This window comes from Nomia melanderi, chromosome 6 (assembly GCF_051020985.1).
Source record: "Nomia melanderi isolate GNS246 chromosome 6, iyNomMela1, whole genome shotgun sequence".
NCBI lineage: Eukaryota > Metazoa > Arthropoda > Insecta > Hymenoptera > Halictidae > Nomia > Nomia melanderi.
In genome coordinates, this window is record NC_135004.1 from 5,408,283 (window position 1) to 5,424,585 (window position 16,303).

General features: G+C 30.5%; 3 protein-coding genes, 1 long non-coding RNA gene and 1 other non-coding gene across 10 annotated transcripts; 3 read left to right on the top strand and 2 right to left on the bottom strand.

Annotated features, from left to right (window-relative positions):
- The first annotated feature begins 14 nt into the window (after positions 1–14).
- On the top strand, positions 15–4,462 carry LOC116427852 (WD repeat and HMG-box DNA-binding protein 1). 2 transcript variants are annotated; one of them, XM_031978666.2, is made up of 13 exons: positions 15–376; positions 606–720; positions 850–1,001; positions 1,102–1,210; positions 1,306–1,548; positions 1,623–1,838; positions 1,904–2,185; positions 2,282–2,498; positions 2,579–2,803; positions 2,885–3,105; positions 3,340–3,582; positions 3,653–4,031; positions 4,113–4,462. In XM_031978666.2, the coding sequence occupies exons 1-13, from the start codon at positions 300–302 to the stop codon at positions 4,460–4,462; spliced, it is 2,829 nt and encodes a 942-aa protein (XP_031834526.2). In that variant the 5' UTR covers positions 15–299. The 2 variants fall into 2 exon arrangements, with proteins under 2 accessions (XP_031834526.2, XP_076224282.1); XM_076368167.1 differs by lacking the exons at positions 15–376; positions 606–720 and having other exon boundaries at positions 862–976; positions 1,051–1,210.
- A 299-nt stretch (positions 4,463–4,761) lies between these two features.
- Positions 4,762–8,877, top strand: LOC143174572 (organic cation transporter protein-like). 5 transcript variants are annotated; one of them, XR_012998729.1, is made up of 11 exons: positions 4,762–4,913; positions 5,781–6,064; positions 6,153–6,256; positions 6,394–6,548; positions 6,623–6,791; positions 6,902–7,227; positions 7,346–7,650; positions 7,730–7,866; positions 7,944–8,002; positions 8,128–8,156; positions 8,364–8,877. XR_012998729.1 is itself a non-coding variant. In XM_076368169.1 (10 exons), the coding sequence occupies exons 1-9, from the start codon at positions 4,892–4,894 to the stop codon at positions 7,972–7,974; spliced, it is 1,533 nt and encodes a 510-aa protein (XP_076224284.1). In that variant the 5' UTR covers positions 4,762–4,891; the 3' UTR covers positions 7,975–8,002; positions 8,128–8,877. The 5 variants fall into 5 exon arrangements, 3 of the variants coding, with proteins under 3 accessions (XP_076224284.1, XP_076224283.1, XP_076224285.1); XR_012998728.1 differs by having other exon boundaries at positions 7,944–8,156; XM_076368169.1 differs by having other exon boundaries at positions 8,128–8,877.
- LOC116427839 (epoxide hydrolase 4) lies at positions 7,264–10,872 on the bottom strand. Its single transcript, XM_031978643.2, has 6 exons — positions 10,461–10,872; positions 9,856–9,980; positions 9,505–9,780; positions 9,270–9,427; positions 8,944–9,198; positions 7,264–8,875 (listed from the first exon to the last, which is right to left on the bottom strand). Exons 1-6 carry the CDS (start codon positions 10,671–10,673, stop codon positions 8,697–8,699), a joined length of 1,206 nt encoding a protein of 401 aa, XP_031834503.1. The 5' UTR covers positions 10,674–10,872; the 3' UTR covers positions 7,264–8,696.
- Positions 10,185–11,365, top strand: LOC116427862 (uncharacterized). The gene is made up of 3 exons (XR_004235168.2): positions 10,185–10,472; positions 10,850–11,080; positions 11,143–11,365. It is a non-coding gene; the product is annotated as an uncharacterized LOC116427862 (long non-coding RNA).
- Positions 11,366–12,198: 833 nt separating this feature from the next.
- On the bottom strand, positions 12,199–12,280 carry TRNAL-AAG (transfer RNA leucine (anticodon AAG)). Its single transcript has one exon. It is a non-coding gene; the product is annotated as a tRNA-Leu (tRNA).
- Between the last annotated feature and the right edge of the window lie 4,023 nt (positions 12,281–16,303).

Sequence of the window (16,303 nt, forward strand, 5' to 3'; positions counted from 1 at the left end):
TTTTCTATTGGTTGATATTAGTATGTGTTATTGATTATGCTTGCTTAAAATGTGATAAACTACAATAACATATTAATAATTTATATATTTTATGTAATAAATACATAATTACGATGAAAACGATTGAAAACTCAATAAATTTTAGTACATGTATATATACATAATACGCGAATAATATATTTGATCGAATCAATGATCAAGAATGCGCGCCAAAGAATATATACAAAGGGGCGCAAGTTTGCAATAAGGATTTTACTGAGTTACTTAGAGAAAAACGTTTTGTAGAAATATATTAAAAAATGCCATTGATCAAAAAACCTATGCGTTATGCACACCCAGAAGGACATACGGATGTTTGTTATTTTACAGGAGAAAGGTAAATAACATTTGACAAATTTTAACTTAAATCATTAACAAATATTTTAAAGATTATCTTTTCCATTATATTAAATAAAGTATTTAATGTATAATAGGATTTATTTTAAAAGTCTTTAATGAGATCTTTCTTGTATTAAGCTAAAAACTTTTTAAGAGCTTCAAGACGTTTATTTGAAAGGTAAAAATTTATATACTTAAATTAAAAAATAATATATTTTGTAACTTAGGAGAGGCCTTATTACTTGTGGATCTGATGGAGATGTTAGATCCTGGTTAAATTTAATGGATGATGACCCATCCGCAAGTTGTGTTTCAGAACAAGCTATATCTGTGATATCAAAGGTATGATAGTAAGATACAAATATTATGAACATTAAAGTATATTTTTCATGTTAATTGATAATTATAACTTTTTTCATATGACACTAGATTTTTAACAGTAAATTATTGTTCATAAGTGTGTTATTTCAGAATGGAAAAATATTTGTTGGTAATGATAATAACACAGTTCAAATACTTAACTATCCGGATCTTGAAAAGGAAGGAATAGTTACCAGATATTCAGCACCTGTGTCTGCATTAGCAACAACAAAAAATAGTAACATTATAGTATCAGGATCATGGTATGTGATGTATATATATATATATATATATATTTTTTATTTATTACAGTCATATATTGATATAAAAATTCATGTATTAACTCATATAATATTATTAAAGCGATATGAGAATACACGTCACTGATATTAATACATCGAATAATATAGAGCTTTTTGGTCATGAAGCTCCAATATTAGGTTTATCATTGGATCCTAAAGAAGAATTTGTGGTAAAGTACATTTTATAATTAATTTAAATTTTTGCCTAGTTTACATTTTCTAAGCAGTAACAACAGTTAATCATATAATGTAATTTTGTATTTAGGCATCGTCAAGCGCAGATGGATCAATAAGAGTGTGGAATATTAAGGAAAAATGTGTTGTTAATATTTGGAATAATATTGTACCCAAATGTAATTCATTTTTTACAGCAAAAGCATATTGTGTCCCGTCCTTTGAAACTAAAGATGGAGGTTACTTAGCATACCCACATATAAAAGATATAGTTATAGTAGAAAGATCTTCTTGGAAAGAATTGTTTCATTTAAAATGCATTAATATAAAAAGTGTACGTTATTAATTTAAATTTTATATTTTAGTAAACTCATGTAATATTTTTTAATGTCATTATTCGCAATACAGGAAATTAGTATTTGCAAATTTTCTGAATGTGGTGCATTTGTAGCTGCTAGCACTATAAATGGAGAAATAATTGTTTGGAATGTAAGAACAAAAGATTTGATTGGCTATATTGAACATCAGCAAAATGCTAAAATTACATCACTGTCTTGGAGTCTAGATGAATCGGATGAAATTGCATTTTGTGATCATTTAGGTCAATTAGGATGCATTGATGTGGTAAATATATTTATGCATATAATTTTTAGTGTTAGAAATAATTTCTATCCTTTTTATTTGTATAGATATTCTGTGAGAAACCTGATGGTGGTGAAGAAAAGATAGAAGCAAATGGAGATGTGAAAGACAATGGAGTCTACCTGCCAGATGAAGAAGATGTTGACGGGGAAAATATTATATCTTTAAATAATATTAAAGCATCTGTGGGTTTTGAAGATGATGAAAAAAGCCATTCTGATGTAGAATCTGTGAAACCACAGGAGGCAACTGATTTTACACCTGAAATTAATTTACAACCACCATTTCAACCTGGTTCATCTCCAGCACATTTATTATCTCGTTTTATGGTAATAAATATTAAAATATAATTTAAATAATAGTTTTAATAATATTACACAAGAATACAGAAATATGTGTATGCGCATGAATACATATGTATATAGGTTTGGAATGATACTGGTATGGTAAGATGTTTTACTGCAGAAGATGGGGATGAATCTGGTATTGAAGTTGAATTTCATGATGTTACAATTCATCGCAGCATGCACATTAATAATTATTTAAGGCATACTATAGCAGCCTTATCGCCATATGCACTTGCATTAAATTGTCCGTCAAGTAGCGATACACGAAGTAAACTTGTTGTAATAGCATTACAGGGTGAGTATTATATGCTAAACATAAAAAGAATAAGTATTATAATTTAGATATAATCAAACATTATTGCAATTTAAAAATAGGCTGGGGTTCTGGAAACAAAGAATGGTTTTTGGATCTTCCTGAAGATGAAGAAGGACATTGTATTGCTGCTGGTGATACTTTTGTTGCACTTTCAACGTCAAAAAGGAATTTAAGAATTTTTACAGTAGGAGGCACACAACGTGAAATTATATCTTTATCGGGTCCAGTAGTTGCAATGAATGCCCTTAACAATGCTCTAGTAATTGCTTATCATAGTGGAATAGGTACACTTTATTTACTACTTATCACTCCTTCCTTTGCCTATTTTCAGATGATTTTGTAATATAATAAAAATATTAAAATAGGTGCTTCGGGTGATCAGAATATGAGTCTACTATGGATTCAAATTCGTGGCTTAACTTTATACAGTCGAAAATTATCTCTTCCACTGTCTCCTTCATCAGAACTTATGTGGATAGGACTTACTGATCTTGGGTCTCCTGTTATTATGGATACTGATGATATCATTAGAGTGTATAACAAAAAATCATCTCTATGGAAAGTTGCTAGCGATTTAAATAGACAGGTACTTGTATGTTTATTACATTATATAACTGTACGTATACGAAAATTTGTAAAAAGTGTTTATTTTATTTCTAATTGAACAGTAACCAAGTAGGGAAGATATACATATGATCAATTTTTATTTTTACAAATTAGTTTATAAAACTGAACTTTTTTAAATAGCCAGAGTTTATATGTTCATATTATTTATTATATTATATATTACAATATATTTAACTAATACAAATTTGAACAGTCTAAGGGCAGAGCTGATCATTATTTCATTATTGGGATCAGCGAACAGCAAAGTATTGCCCGCTGTGTTTTATGCAAAGGAAGTCATTATCCACCAACAACTCCTCGCCCTGTAATAACAGAAGTATCTTTAGTTCCTCCGGTGTGCGAACCTGAGAGCGAAAAGTCTGAAAAAGAATTGAAACTATGGAAATTGGGAAGCAATCCCATAGAAGAAAATGAAGCAGTGCTGGCACTATTTGCGGTATATATGATTTCGTATTTATGATCAAGAGTTAAATAAACACTTACATTGATTAATTTTATTTAATTAGCTTGCTTGTCGAAATAATTTGGAATATCGAGCAGTGGAACTGTGTGAACAAATTGCTTCTGAGAAAGTCATAGAATTAGCAATTAAATATGCAAGAAGAATAAACCGAATGGCTCTGTCAAATAAATTAGAGTCTATTGCTGATATAAGAGAAGAAAAACGGGACCAGGATCAAGAAGAGAAAAAAAGTAGAGATAATGATATAGAAGAAGGCAAAAGTGACGAAGAAATCCAAAATGATGAGATTGAAGAATCCACAATTGCATTAACAGTGCAAAAAGAAGCAGAGGTACAAATTAAACCTTTGTCTATGAGTGAAGCATTATCGATGAAAAGAAATAATCCATTCTTGAAAAGTGGAAACTCACCTGCAACCAAAGGTATTATGATTTGATATTATACCTCGAACTATACCTTAATTTTTATAATAATACTTGAATCAAATTTGTTTTAACATATAGGATTGGCTTTATTGGATATTACTCCAGAAAAACCGCAAAAGTTATCAGTACCATCATCCGCTCCTTCCAAATTAAAGTCAAAGGAAACAAAAGATGGACCAAAAAAAGAGACATTTATTAGTTGGTATGCTAAAAACAAGAAAAGTTTGCAAGAAGAATTTCCAGAGTTAAGTCCTGCTGATTTAACAAAAACAGCTTTAACAAGGTATAAGTCGAAGGTTGAACCTCCGCCAAATGACGATGTTACAGAGTCTTCAGAATCAAGGAAAAGAAAGTTAAGCTCTGATGATGAACAAAATAAACCTAAACGTGCTTCGAGTAAAGTACTAAGCTCATTTGCGTTTGTTTGAACGTTATTTCATAAAACAAAATTTTTATATCTTTTATGTAATTAGGATTATTTATTATTTCGCGCTATTCGGTTGTTTTTACTACGTTATATAAATAAATAATACGGTCTTTTAACACATTTATAATTTAACAGTACGCCCTATCATCAGAATTACAATTAAAAATACTACATTAAAAAAGCTAAAAAATGCTGTTGTTAAATTGATCGATAAAGTAGATATTTTTTAAAGTATTTTGCGCTCTATCTGAGATGGGTCATGACACATCGATAAAACAGATAAAGAGAATGGACTAACTCGTTTTAGTTCGCTTAAATCGCTTAACGTAAAAGTAGCAGAGATTTCTCAGTACTCAGGAACGGAGTTCATTTTGTGGTGATAATAACTGATCAGATTAAAATAAAGTCATAAAATAAGTACTTGGATATAATGCTTGAAAGGGCGATGAAAGGTAAGTTGATATACTTAGCATAGTTCTACATTTATTCGTATTAGTTTTCAAAAGCGGATCAAATCTAATTATACATTCAAGTTTGCGGTGCTAACCGCGCTTCTTATTACATCATCTCGATACGCATGCGAAACACCGATTGAAACTTTGCTGACAGAGTTAAAAAAATAATGAAATTAATAATTATGATTTTTTATTTAAAAATCAACTAAATTTTTGGAAATGTGATAACTTCCAATAATAAATTTTCAATAAGAGAGCGCGCACAATGCAAGAAACTGAAATTATTTATTTGTTAGATTGTACATTTTAGTACTACTTTTAGTACTATTAGTACATAATACTCAGCTATTTTCAAATGCCAAGAATTGTATCAGTAATTTATAATTCTTAGTTAAAGTTTTAGTTACAGACCTGTATTAAACTTATCTATATTTTTCAAATGATTGTTTTGCTTCCACTGTTCAAATGTCAGTAAGTTAAGTATTCCTACATTTATTTTTTTTAAAGCTGCAACTTGTAAGAAATATCATATTATTGCTTACGGGCGAAACAAATATGTGTAAAATTATGCTTTTGAAAAATAATTTTCTAGCAAGTGTTTCTTTAAGTATGTTTTATTCTTTTAATAAAAAATATATTAAAATATATTTATTAAATAAAATGATGTATGTATTTTTCCTATTGTGTTTTCAATTAATTTAAATATCATAATTATTTTATAGCAAGTTTCTAAAGTGTTACATTATTATCCAAATAATATAAAAATAATTGAAAACACTGAATGGTTTGAATTACCAGTACTTTGCAACATGAAATTCTCGTATGGGTAAATTTTGTGTAAATTAAACAGAAGAATGTTTCCAGAACATGCATCCATGGATGTCATACAAAATGCGATGGGTGTTATGGGTCCATGGCACATTGTGATTGCTGTGGCATTATCTCTTGTAAAATTTCCAATTGCTTGGCATCAACTATCAATTGTATTTCTTGCACCACCAACTAATTTTTCATGTGCTGCACCAATATCTACAACCAATGAGTCCACAATAATGAAATGCTATGTAGATACCGGAAATGGTACTATGGAAAAATGTACTAGTTTTAAATACGACAAACGCATATTTAAAGAAAGCATTATAACTCAAGTGAGCTCAATTTTTTTAGTCTTTTATATTGCTTCAATCTTATATGTTGATAAATGCAACTTGAAATATTAAATTACATTTTTCTCAGTGGGATTTGGTCTGCGACAGAGAACAATTAGCAAATTTTGTGCAGACTTGTACAATGCTTGGGGTGCTCATAGGTAATTTAGTATTCAGTATAATGGCTGATAGGTAAGCTATATGTTATTATAAATTAATAAAAAAATATATATACATACATTTGGAATAATAAAACGGTAGAAAAAGGGTTACTATGATAGTTGTTTGGTATAAAGTGACACATTAAATAGATTAAGTCATTTTTTCAGAATTGGCAGGAAAAGACCATTAATGATTGCGATAGGATTACAATCATTAACTGGATTTATTAGTGCATTTGTCCCTTGGTATGAACTATTTTTAATATTTAAATTTATATCTGCTATAGCTACTGGTGGTACTATGCTCATCAGTTTTGTTTTACGTAAGTAATAAATTTGTGTTATAAGAGTACCACTGGTTTTAATGTTTCAAAATACGTTTTTATGTGAATTCCAGTTATGGAGATTGTAGGAGTTGAATGGCGCTCGATTATGTCGGTACTCTTTCATGTTCCATTCTTGTTGGGTCATTTAATGAATCCTTTGATCTCATACTTAACACGTACATGGGATGGGTTCCAAATGGCAATTTCTATACCTTCAATTTTCTTGCTATCATATTACTGGTATGTAACAGTAATCATATTAATATAATCGATATTTCAAAACATTTCCTTATTATTAGCTTTCACAGTTCGTCATTGAATACAGATTAATTATACTTAATTCATTATAGGATTATTCCTGAATCGCCAAGATGGTTACTTGCTGTAGGTAAACTATCAAAGGCAGAACAAATCTTAGTCAAAGCAGCTGGCAGAAATAAAATACCTGTGGAAAATGTTAAAACAGCAATTGAGACATATGAAACTAATGCAAGAATTAAACACAAAGAAAATGAAAAGACATACAATATTACGCATTTGTTTAGGACACCAAATCTAAGACTGAAAACAATTTGTATATGTATTAATTGGTTTGTTTGCGGTAGTTGTTTCTTTGGATTGGCGCAGTATATGGGTTATCTCGATGGCAATATTTTTGTAAATGTTGCTGTGTCAGGTAAATTATTTACTTCTATTTAATTAAGAAAATATCATTAATCCAAGAAAATATATTTTAAAGGTAAATCTATATTATAAAGTGATTATACATGTTAAAAATCCATCTCTTTTTTCAGCTGTTGTTGAATTGCCTGGAACTATAGTAGTCCTTGTCTTGATATCGCGTGTATCCCGTTTAAGGATTTTGATAAGTGGCAATCTTTTGTCAGGCATAAGCCTGATTTTATTGACTGTGATATCAAATTCGACTCTTACAATATGTTTAACTAATTTAGGTCTCGCAGGAATGGCAATTAGTTTTCCAACTGTATATCTATACAGTAGCGAGGTGTTTCCTACCGTAATTAGAAACGTAGGTATTGGATTAGGAAGTGTTTGTGCAAGAACTGGGAGCATGATTGCACCTTATATTGCAACTATGGTGAGCTGCCTATGTACTTCTAGTACCAACTGTTTATGAAACATGTTAATATATATTGAATCATGTTATTTATTTTTAGGGAAAAATTAAACCTTGGTTACCACCAGTGATATTTGGTATTGGACCATTACTCGGTGCTGCGTTATGCTTACTTTTACCAGAAACAATGAATTGCATATTACCTGAAACTATTGAAGATGGTGAAAATTTTGGAAAGTGAGTATGAGCAATAAAGATAGTTAAAATGATGATAGTTTGAGACAGAATGTCACAAATATCCTTATGTGTTATAGGAAAAAGAATAGAGAGAATACATCGAAATGATATTTGGATTGAAGAACGAAAGAATTTTGTAAATATAAAAGACTTATTTAAAGATCAAATCTCGAGTATCAGATTTATTCTAATATTACACTATACAAAACATGAAGTCTGTTTTTATAATTTATGTAACCATCTATTCCTCATATTTTTTAGATAAGGGTATTTACAGTATTATTAAACATGTAAGTATTTCTAAGAAATCATTTTATGCTTGCCTCACTAAAAACTGTTTTTATTATGTATACTGCTTTGTTCTATTGAAAGACAGATCTTTATATAATTTAATACTAAAGCTAAATATTATGCACTACTATATATATTACTTTATAAAACAGTAATATACTGCAATTATTTTTTAATTCTGATTCATTTTACGCTTTACATCCTAGACAATAGACAGAATAGACTAGACATCTTATGAACTTCGTATCCAATGATTTGAAAAATTTAATATTGAAACAAGAATATGAAAAAGAACACATTATGTACTTATTTATTTATTTGTATTTATTTGTACTCTGTAAGTATATATATATACTAATAGTTATCTGATTTGTTCATATAAAAAAATAAGATTTCTTTCTAGTAAAATATCTTATGTTTAAAGCATGCACACATATAAAAATAAATAATAATTATATCATTGGAAGTAACCAAGGAGGTATATGTGGAAGACGGTAAATGCTTGTATATTAGAAACTTCGCTGTTTCTTAAATTTGACTTAATTCGTAGTTTGACCCATGTAAAATACTTTACTAGGGAAACCATGGACTACACCACTTGTTTTTCTATGAACAGTATCAATTACATGATTGCCATATTTGACAGTATTACTTAAAGATCCCCACCAGGAAGTCATCATACTTTTGGGTGGTGTTTTTTCTGTAGTACTTATTGTACCTGAAATATAACTTACTGACTATTTTTCTGAAAGTGTATAATGTAATTATATCATATAAATAAGTTACCTATAAAAAACTTCAAAATGGCTTCATTTACTATGTCTGGTTTTTGTTGGTGTGGAAAATGTTGTGCTCCAGAAATGACTTTCACGTTAAATTTTTCAACATATTCAGAACTTTGTATAATATTTTCTATTGTTACAAGTGGATCCATGTTTCCAGTTATAAGTAATGTCTTAGTATAAATCTGTGCATTAGATTCTGTATTCAGTCTTATGAAAGGAAGATTTCTATAATAGTTAATCGCACCTGTCCAGTCCTCTATAGAAAGAAATGTTTATCATCATCTATGTATTTAAACAGATATTGGTTCACACTTTATCAATATTTACCTTTTCTACTAAATGCATACTTATATGCTTCTACATAATTTTGTTCAGTACTTGTTTTGTTTACTAGAAGATGTTGGAAAGTATCATTTATAATAGATAAATCTTCTTTAAGAGCATCTATTTCAGGAAGGAATGGTAATCTACTGAAGTGTATCCACCTATAGAGTAAGATTAATGAAAAACTTATATAACTGATGAAACAATAAAAAAATATTTGTTTACATATTGTATATACTTTGAATCGAACACAGAGTCCCCAGGTAATCTATTCCAGTAAAAATTGGGATGGGGGCAGGAAATTGCAACAAACTTATAAATCATATCCTCATATAAAGCTACCATGTACCATCCTAACAGTCCACCAAGATCGTGGCCAATTATACTGCACTGTTTCACTCCAAGTGTTAAAATAAATTGTTTCAGTTCTTCTATTAATATTTCAAGTTTATAGGAACGTTTGGTTGATGGTTTATCACTGTCACCAAATCCTTTTAGATCTATTGCTATTACCCTTAAGAACACAATTATGTCATTGAATATAAATACTTCAATAATTATACATATTTGTCTAAACATGAAATTATACCTGTAATGTTCAGCAAGGCATGGTATTTGTTCCCTCCAAGACAACCAACAGTCAGGGAACCCATGCAAAAGTAGTATAAGTGGTTTATCCTTATTTCCAGCTTCTACATAATGAAACTTTACACCCTAAACAAGAAATAAATTATACTTGATTTTTATCATGAACTATTATGCTCTGCTTATTTGCAAAAAGTTATTACTTAATAACATTATAAATATTATTAAATTTAAATGTAAATTTTATGTTAAAAATTTCTGAAGTTATTATGCTGATTAAAATGAATAATTTAAGTTTTTTTTATTATATTAATTTTCTGTTTAAATTTTGTTGAAAGTGGAACAAAAAATTTGAACTTTATAATAGTTACTATCAAAGTAAAAGAAAATCGATGTAACAGTTCACAGCATGTATATATATAAAAAAAATATACATGTTGCGATCAGTTTTACCGATCGAAATCGGACGTGTGCATAAGTCAGTTTGCGTCGTAAAGAGTTTATCAGAGGTCGAATGTTCTTACAGTATTTTTGGATTACTGTCAAAACAAAGTTTAATATTGTGTCACATATTTTAAAAAATTACTGAAACAATCATTTACATCTTACCTTGATTTTAACGTAAGAATGCGTTCCTAAGTTGTTGTCAACTAAACACGGCGGAGGTTTGTCCCGTTGTTGCATCGTGAAAAACTTTTTCGGATTCCAAGCCCATTTCAGAAATCGTTTTATTATTAAATATAAACCGCACACAAAAGAAAGAAAATGTAATTTAATTATTTCCCACGTTGATATCTGAACAACTTTCTCGTTTGTAAACATAGTTTTTCATAAAGGAAAATGAAAAATTGCTTCTTTTTATTTTGAATGTTTAAATGTTTCCTCCCATTGAATAAGTTCAATACATTCGCTGAACCAGACAAACTTGTACTAATCTGAATACATGTGTGTGTACGTGTATATGTAGATATTTACATAAGTATGCGCATTCGTTCCAGAGTGCACGTGTGTTCAGTCACGACTACAGCAAAAAATGATCAGACGCTTCTTGTGAATGATCTAGAGATAAGGATCGATACCGTTTACGATGTTAACCGAATATACATCGTAGAATGTATGGGCTTCTTGAAATTACTACTGAATCACTGATTAAGACGTTCGTCTGAATACACATGATTGCAAATATCATCATTGTTAGCGAGGAATTTTCTTACACTTAACATCAGAAGGTACTTTACTATATAATGTTATAGCGGTTAGATACTAAGTTTTTTGAATTTATTTTTCTTAGAAGCGTTGAGACCTCTATAGGAGATTTTCGAGGATAGAACTCTCTAGGAATGATGATTCAATTTTAACCGGACTCGGATTGAACTTTGAGCTCGTTCCACTTTAATAGACTACGAGATATTTGTAGTGCAATACGGTACATAACTATCTAAAATGTAATTATATATAAAATAATTGTCACTTTGTAAATAATAATAATTTATTATTAACTGATTGTGCATATATAGCGCACTTTAAAAAATTGTAAATAAATATTTAATAATTTGTATAATAAATTGTAATAAAAATTGTAATAAAAAATATTATTCCTCTTTGTAATATGTTTCCATAGTTTTCTCTTCCTATAGCTTCCTCTTGGTATAATTGTCTTTAATTAGATTGTACTGAACTGGAAAATCTTATATGTTGTACACATACATTTGATAGATAAATCTATGAAAATATATTTAAATACTGATATTATTATAAATCACTAAAATGATTTCGTTAATAATGATAATGATTTCCTACTTTATCAACACCTCGTCGGTGACGAAACCCCCCTTACCATTCTAACGTCACTTACAACCTTACTAACAGAGTACAAATAAATACAAATAAATAAATAAGTACAAAATGTGTTCTTTTTCATTTTCTTGTTTCAATATTAAATTTTTCAAATCATTGGATACGAAGTTCATAAGATGTCTAGTCTATTCTGTCTATTGTCTAGGATATAAAGCGTAAAATGAATCAGAATTAAAAAATAATTGCAGTATATTACTGTTTTATAAAGTAACTTCTAAACTACATATTGGATAAAAATATTCCATAAATAAATAAATTTGTATATCAACAAATTCATGATAAATGATCTACGGTAGATAACGTGTTTGCTGATAATAAAGATTTCTTCTTATGAAATATATATTCGTGAAAAACTAATAATCAGTGATGTGTTATACAACTAAATGAACGTTACTTTAAATTATTATTAAAAAATTTCTCATTTACCTTACACATCATACATATCATTGTGATCTTATAAATATAAAGTGCATATGTTGTAAAAAAAACTTGGCAGCGGTGGGATTCGAACCCACGCCCCCGAAGAGACTGGTGCCTTAAACCAGCGCCTTAGACCGCTCGGCCACGCTACCACATGGTATGTCGAATCTTCAACGGAGGTTTCTAGTTAACACGTTAGTGCTATATATAAATATCTTAATGAATGTTTAATACAGTCAACTTCCGAGGATATCAATTATCTATTCGTAGAAGCGCAAAGGCGCAATCATCTCCGGTGAAATTAATTACTAAATACAACTATTTTCAAAAAAAAAAAAAAAATAGAAACGTAATTTTCGAAGTACATTACAGCACACAAAGAACCGGAGCCGAAGGATGTTCACACACCATGCACGCTCCGGCTGCGAAGAGAAAATCGGACTCGTCTAATCATGACGACATACTACACAGACAGTTAAAAAAAGCAATGAAACACTATGATAACATTTCCAACTCATTCAAGCTAAATAAAATACTAAAACTAGGTAATGCCAAAAATCATGGGATTAATATTAAAATGGCGGGAAGCTCTAGAACGCCATCTTCAGAGGTAACGGATAATATTCAATCGAACATAAATCTTGGGCATTCCTCTACTTTGTGTTCATTTCCAAAACGAACGGCAAAAACACCTGAAATATATAATAATGCACTTATAGTAAGAAGTAAGTACACGTATTAGAGGACAAAGATCTCACCAGTACTCAACTTCAAAACTCACAGGAAGAAACCTTTTATAACACTCGAACAGTAACTAAAGGTAAGACAAACATCAATGCCAATTTGCTAATATTTAGCATATATGCAAGATATCGCAATAAGGATTGCTTTATAGAAGAACAACAGTGCTTTTTCAACAACTTCAAGCTTTACACAAACAATGCATACTACATTATAACAGGAGACTTTAATGCCAGACATAAGGAATGGGGCAACACGAAAACAAACAGCAGATATTGGTCAACCAATTTGGATTTAGACTGTAGCATTCCATAATTCATGCATTAAATAAGTTCTCATCAGACCTAAATAACCATATCCTGAATGACAAGTTGGTAGGAGCAGCCTTAATAAATCTTGAAAAAGCCTTCAATTCTTCCTTTAACAAGGAACAATGACATCTCTAACATTATTCAATATATTCAGTAGTGAAATAATAAACTTATACAACCTAATCATTTATGTGGCAAACAAAAATATCAACACAATGAACCAACAATTGAACACTATTAAAAATCAAATTAACATATATTACTTAGACTGGAATCTCAGAATCAACCCCACAAAGCCCAAAGTAATAATCTTCAGAAAAACGGCCAATGAAATACCATTTAACGCTGTTAAAATATTGGAAAACTTCAAAATTATAATAAAGGATTCAATCTAACTTATAACGAGTGAAATACCAAATAACGAGTCAGTTAAGTACCTGGGAGTACACTTTGTCTGCTTACTAAAAATGTATAAATACCATCATCAAATATACAAAGCCAGGAAAACCTACAGAGTCAATGCCAAATTAATTTACTACCTACTACTGATCAAACCTATAATTACCTATCCAGCCCCAATGCTCTGGATGTCTCAACAATGGAGAAACTCAGAATTCCAATTTGTATCTATATAACAAAGAAAACATCCCTAGAGTCAACAACTTCTATGTTAGAATAACCAGAAATTACTTCTTCTCCTTGTATGATCTAAACAATGATGTTCTAAATAACTTAAGATGCGAGGACAAGCATAATTGCAATAGAATGATCACCTCAGACTACATGGCATCGGAGTTGTTTACACACCAGGATAAAATAGGAATTATTCAAAATGAAAACAACATTCCAACAATCTACCACAACAATCTACCACTACAATAGATATTGTATAAAAAAAAGACTACAGATTAACCTAGAAGGTTTCTTAGAAGGTATTAGAATTTATTCAATGATTATACTAAAGGTGGACCTCTACGATTACATTTTTGTTACAAAACAAAGCTAAACACTTTGATGAGATAAGAAGACAAGCTAAATGGAAAGTTAATATATACCAATAATGCCTTTACCCATCTACAATTTAGCGTAAAAACTGGATAAGAGGAACGAGATAGACCAAGTGTACTTCTATCAGCAGAGTATTTTCATTACTCCCATACAGAGTATAAGTTCCCACCCCTGTATATATGTAAATACTTAGACATTAATTACACTCCTTATTAACGTATGCTATAAGTCAGAAAGGCACGAGATGGCTATAATGGTTTTTCGATATTTTTTTTTCATTATAATAATTCGCTTATTGATAATTTACATTTCAATTCTCAATGCTTCACAATTATAAATAACCACCCTATAACACGGTTGTTACATTCCTAGAAACTGCCGCGATATGCGAATGCATGTTATATGAAATAAAGAACTGGTGCAAAAAAAAAGGAGACTGAAAAAGTTCAAAAAATTAGAAAAATATAATTATCATTTCTAAAAAAAGGTTTAATAATACACACCCAAGAAATGTTAATTTATGCATAGTGTAGTAAAAAGAAAACACCAAGTTCTAAATTCTAACTAAGTTCTAACTTAATATTCCACGAACAAAATAGGATTTCAAATTCTAATAAATTTTAAAATGCTGCAAGAAAATGTGATATGACATACACGCTTAAATGAAAAATTTCCAATGAGTTATCTTGCGCACTTAAAAGCTCTTATTTTGTTCCGTGTTGTACGGGGATTTCTGTAATTATCGAAACGTGTTCTAGGATGCCGTGTTATATGAGAGTTGTTCCCAATTCTCAAGTTGTATTAGAGTGAATTCGAATTATAGAAGTGTCGTATTATACGGAGGTTACCTGTATTACGTACCAAATAATCAAAATAAAACCAAATTTTTTAAATAAAAAAAACCAGGTGCGTATGTCTTATAATTCATATACAGGTGTACATCATTTATATTCATTAACAAATTGCACATGTTTTAAATGTTTTAAAACGTGATACAAAGAACTGAATACTCGCGTGCATTCCGTACTTCATTCCTTAAGTGTTTCCAAAGTACCATTCTGCACTCTCCTATTGCAATTTAATCTATACTAATTGAACAATCATACGAAGAGGAATCTTCATTTTACATTCGTAGTATTTGTCGAAGACTGATAATTCGCGATACAAAAGTGTAAGTTTATACTTATCGGAACGTCACGTCATCGGATTCCCCCGCCAGCAACGCGTTTTCCAGCATCTGTGGTGTGTAGCGGGGCTACATGAAGATTAGGATCCCGTGGAGAGGCAAATTCGTAGTTTGTCGGCCACATGTCGTGGGCGTAGGTGCGTTGGATTAAACAAAGGCAGTCTCCGGGCGGGGCTTTCGATCCGTTCCGTCGGCGCATGCGCTGTGATTCTATGCTCAAACTCCCGTGAACATAGCATGCGGTATATAGAGAAAGAGAGAAGCAGCAAGAGGAATGAACGAATGTGTCCCTATTTTTTCGTGACGGCCATTTTGTACGTCGACTTAATATTCGCCTCTCATTTTCTCCCTTCTCGCATCTGTAACTTTATATCAGCGCGATGAAGTTCAATTGTCACACTGGTGGTCCTTTGTTCTCGCGGGGTCCCGTACCCGTAATCGAGTCAGTTAGCGCGCCCTTACACAGCGAATACTAACAATTCCAGAGCGGATTAGTCATCGATCGGTAACAATTACTGATCCTCATCCCCGTCGATGACAGGTGGTTAATGGAAATCGAAAGTTAATCCGATCAGATCTCGTGTTATTCAACGGCGCTGTTTTGACAATGCACGCGGAACATTGTAAGGTTTCGTTCCCTCTAACTATTCCATGAATTATGATAAATTGCGATTTTTCGACGTCACTTTTGATCCGGTTATATGGAAAATGCAAAAGTATGCATTATATGATGATTGATTAATTTTATGACACCTTAGTGTATGTTATTGTAAGTATTAGTATATTGCATTGTGTGCGAATAAATTGGCCTTTGTAATAACTGTTTATTTGACATTGTTATGCAGTTTTTAATTCTTCCTCGTCATGAATGTAGGTATTAAAAGATAGTTATGTATTATACCTAAGGCTATCAGAGGGAAACAGTGTAC

Coding starts and splice junctions, on each gene's coding strand:
- LOC116427852 (XM_031978666.2), top strand. CDS start 300: ATGCCATTGATCAAAAAACCTATGCGTTATGCACACCCAGAAGGACAT. Junction 1,211..1,305: donor ATCCTAAAGAAGAATTTGTG/GTAAAGTACATT, acceptor TTTTGTATTTAG/GCATCGTCAAGCGCAGATGG. Junction 2,499..2,578: donor TGTTGTAATAGCATTACAGG/GTGAGTATTATA, acceptor ATTTAAAAATAG/GCTGGGGTTCTGGAAACAAA.
- LOC143174572 (XM_076368168.1), top strand. CDS start 4,892: ATGCTTGAAAGGGCGATGAAAG. Junction 7,228..7,345: donor TGTAAATGTTGCTGTGTCAG/GTAAATTATTTA, acceptor CTCTTTTTTCAG/CTGTTGTTGAATTGCCTGGA. Junction 7,651..7,729: donor CACCTTATATTGCAACTATG/GTGAGCTGCCTA, acceptor ATTTATTTTTAG/GGAAAAATTAAACCTTGGTT.
- LOC116427839 (XM_031978643.2), bottom strand. CDS start 10,673: ATGTTTACAAACGAGAAAGTTGTTCAGATATCAACGTGGGAAATAATT. Junction 9,428..9,504: donor GACTCTGTGTTCGATTCAAA/GTATATACAATA, acceptor CTTACTCTATAG/GTGGATACACTTCAGTAGAT. Junction 8,876..8,943: donor CATTTTGAAGTTTTTTATAG/GTAACTTATTTA, acceptor GTTATATTTCAG/GTACAATAAGTACTACAGAA.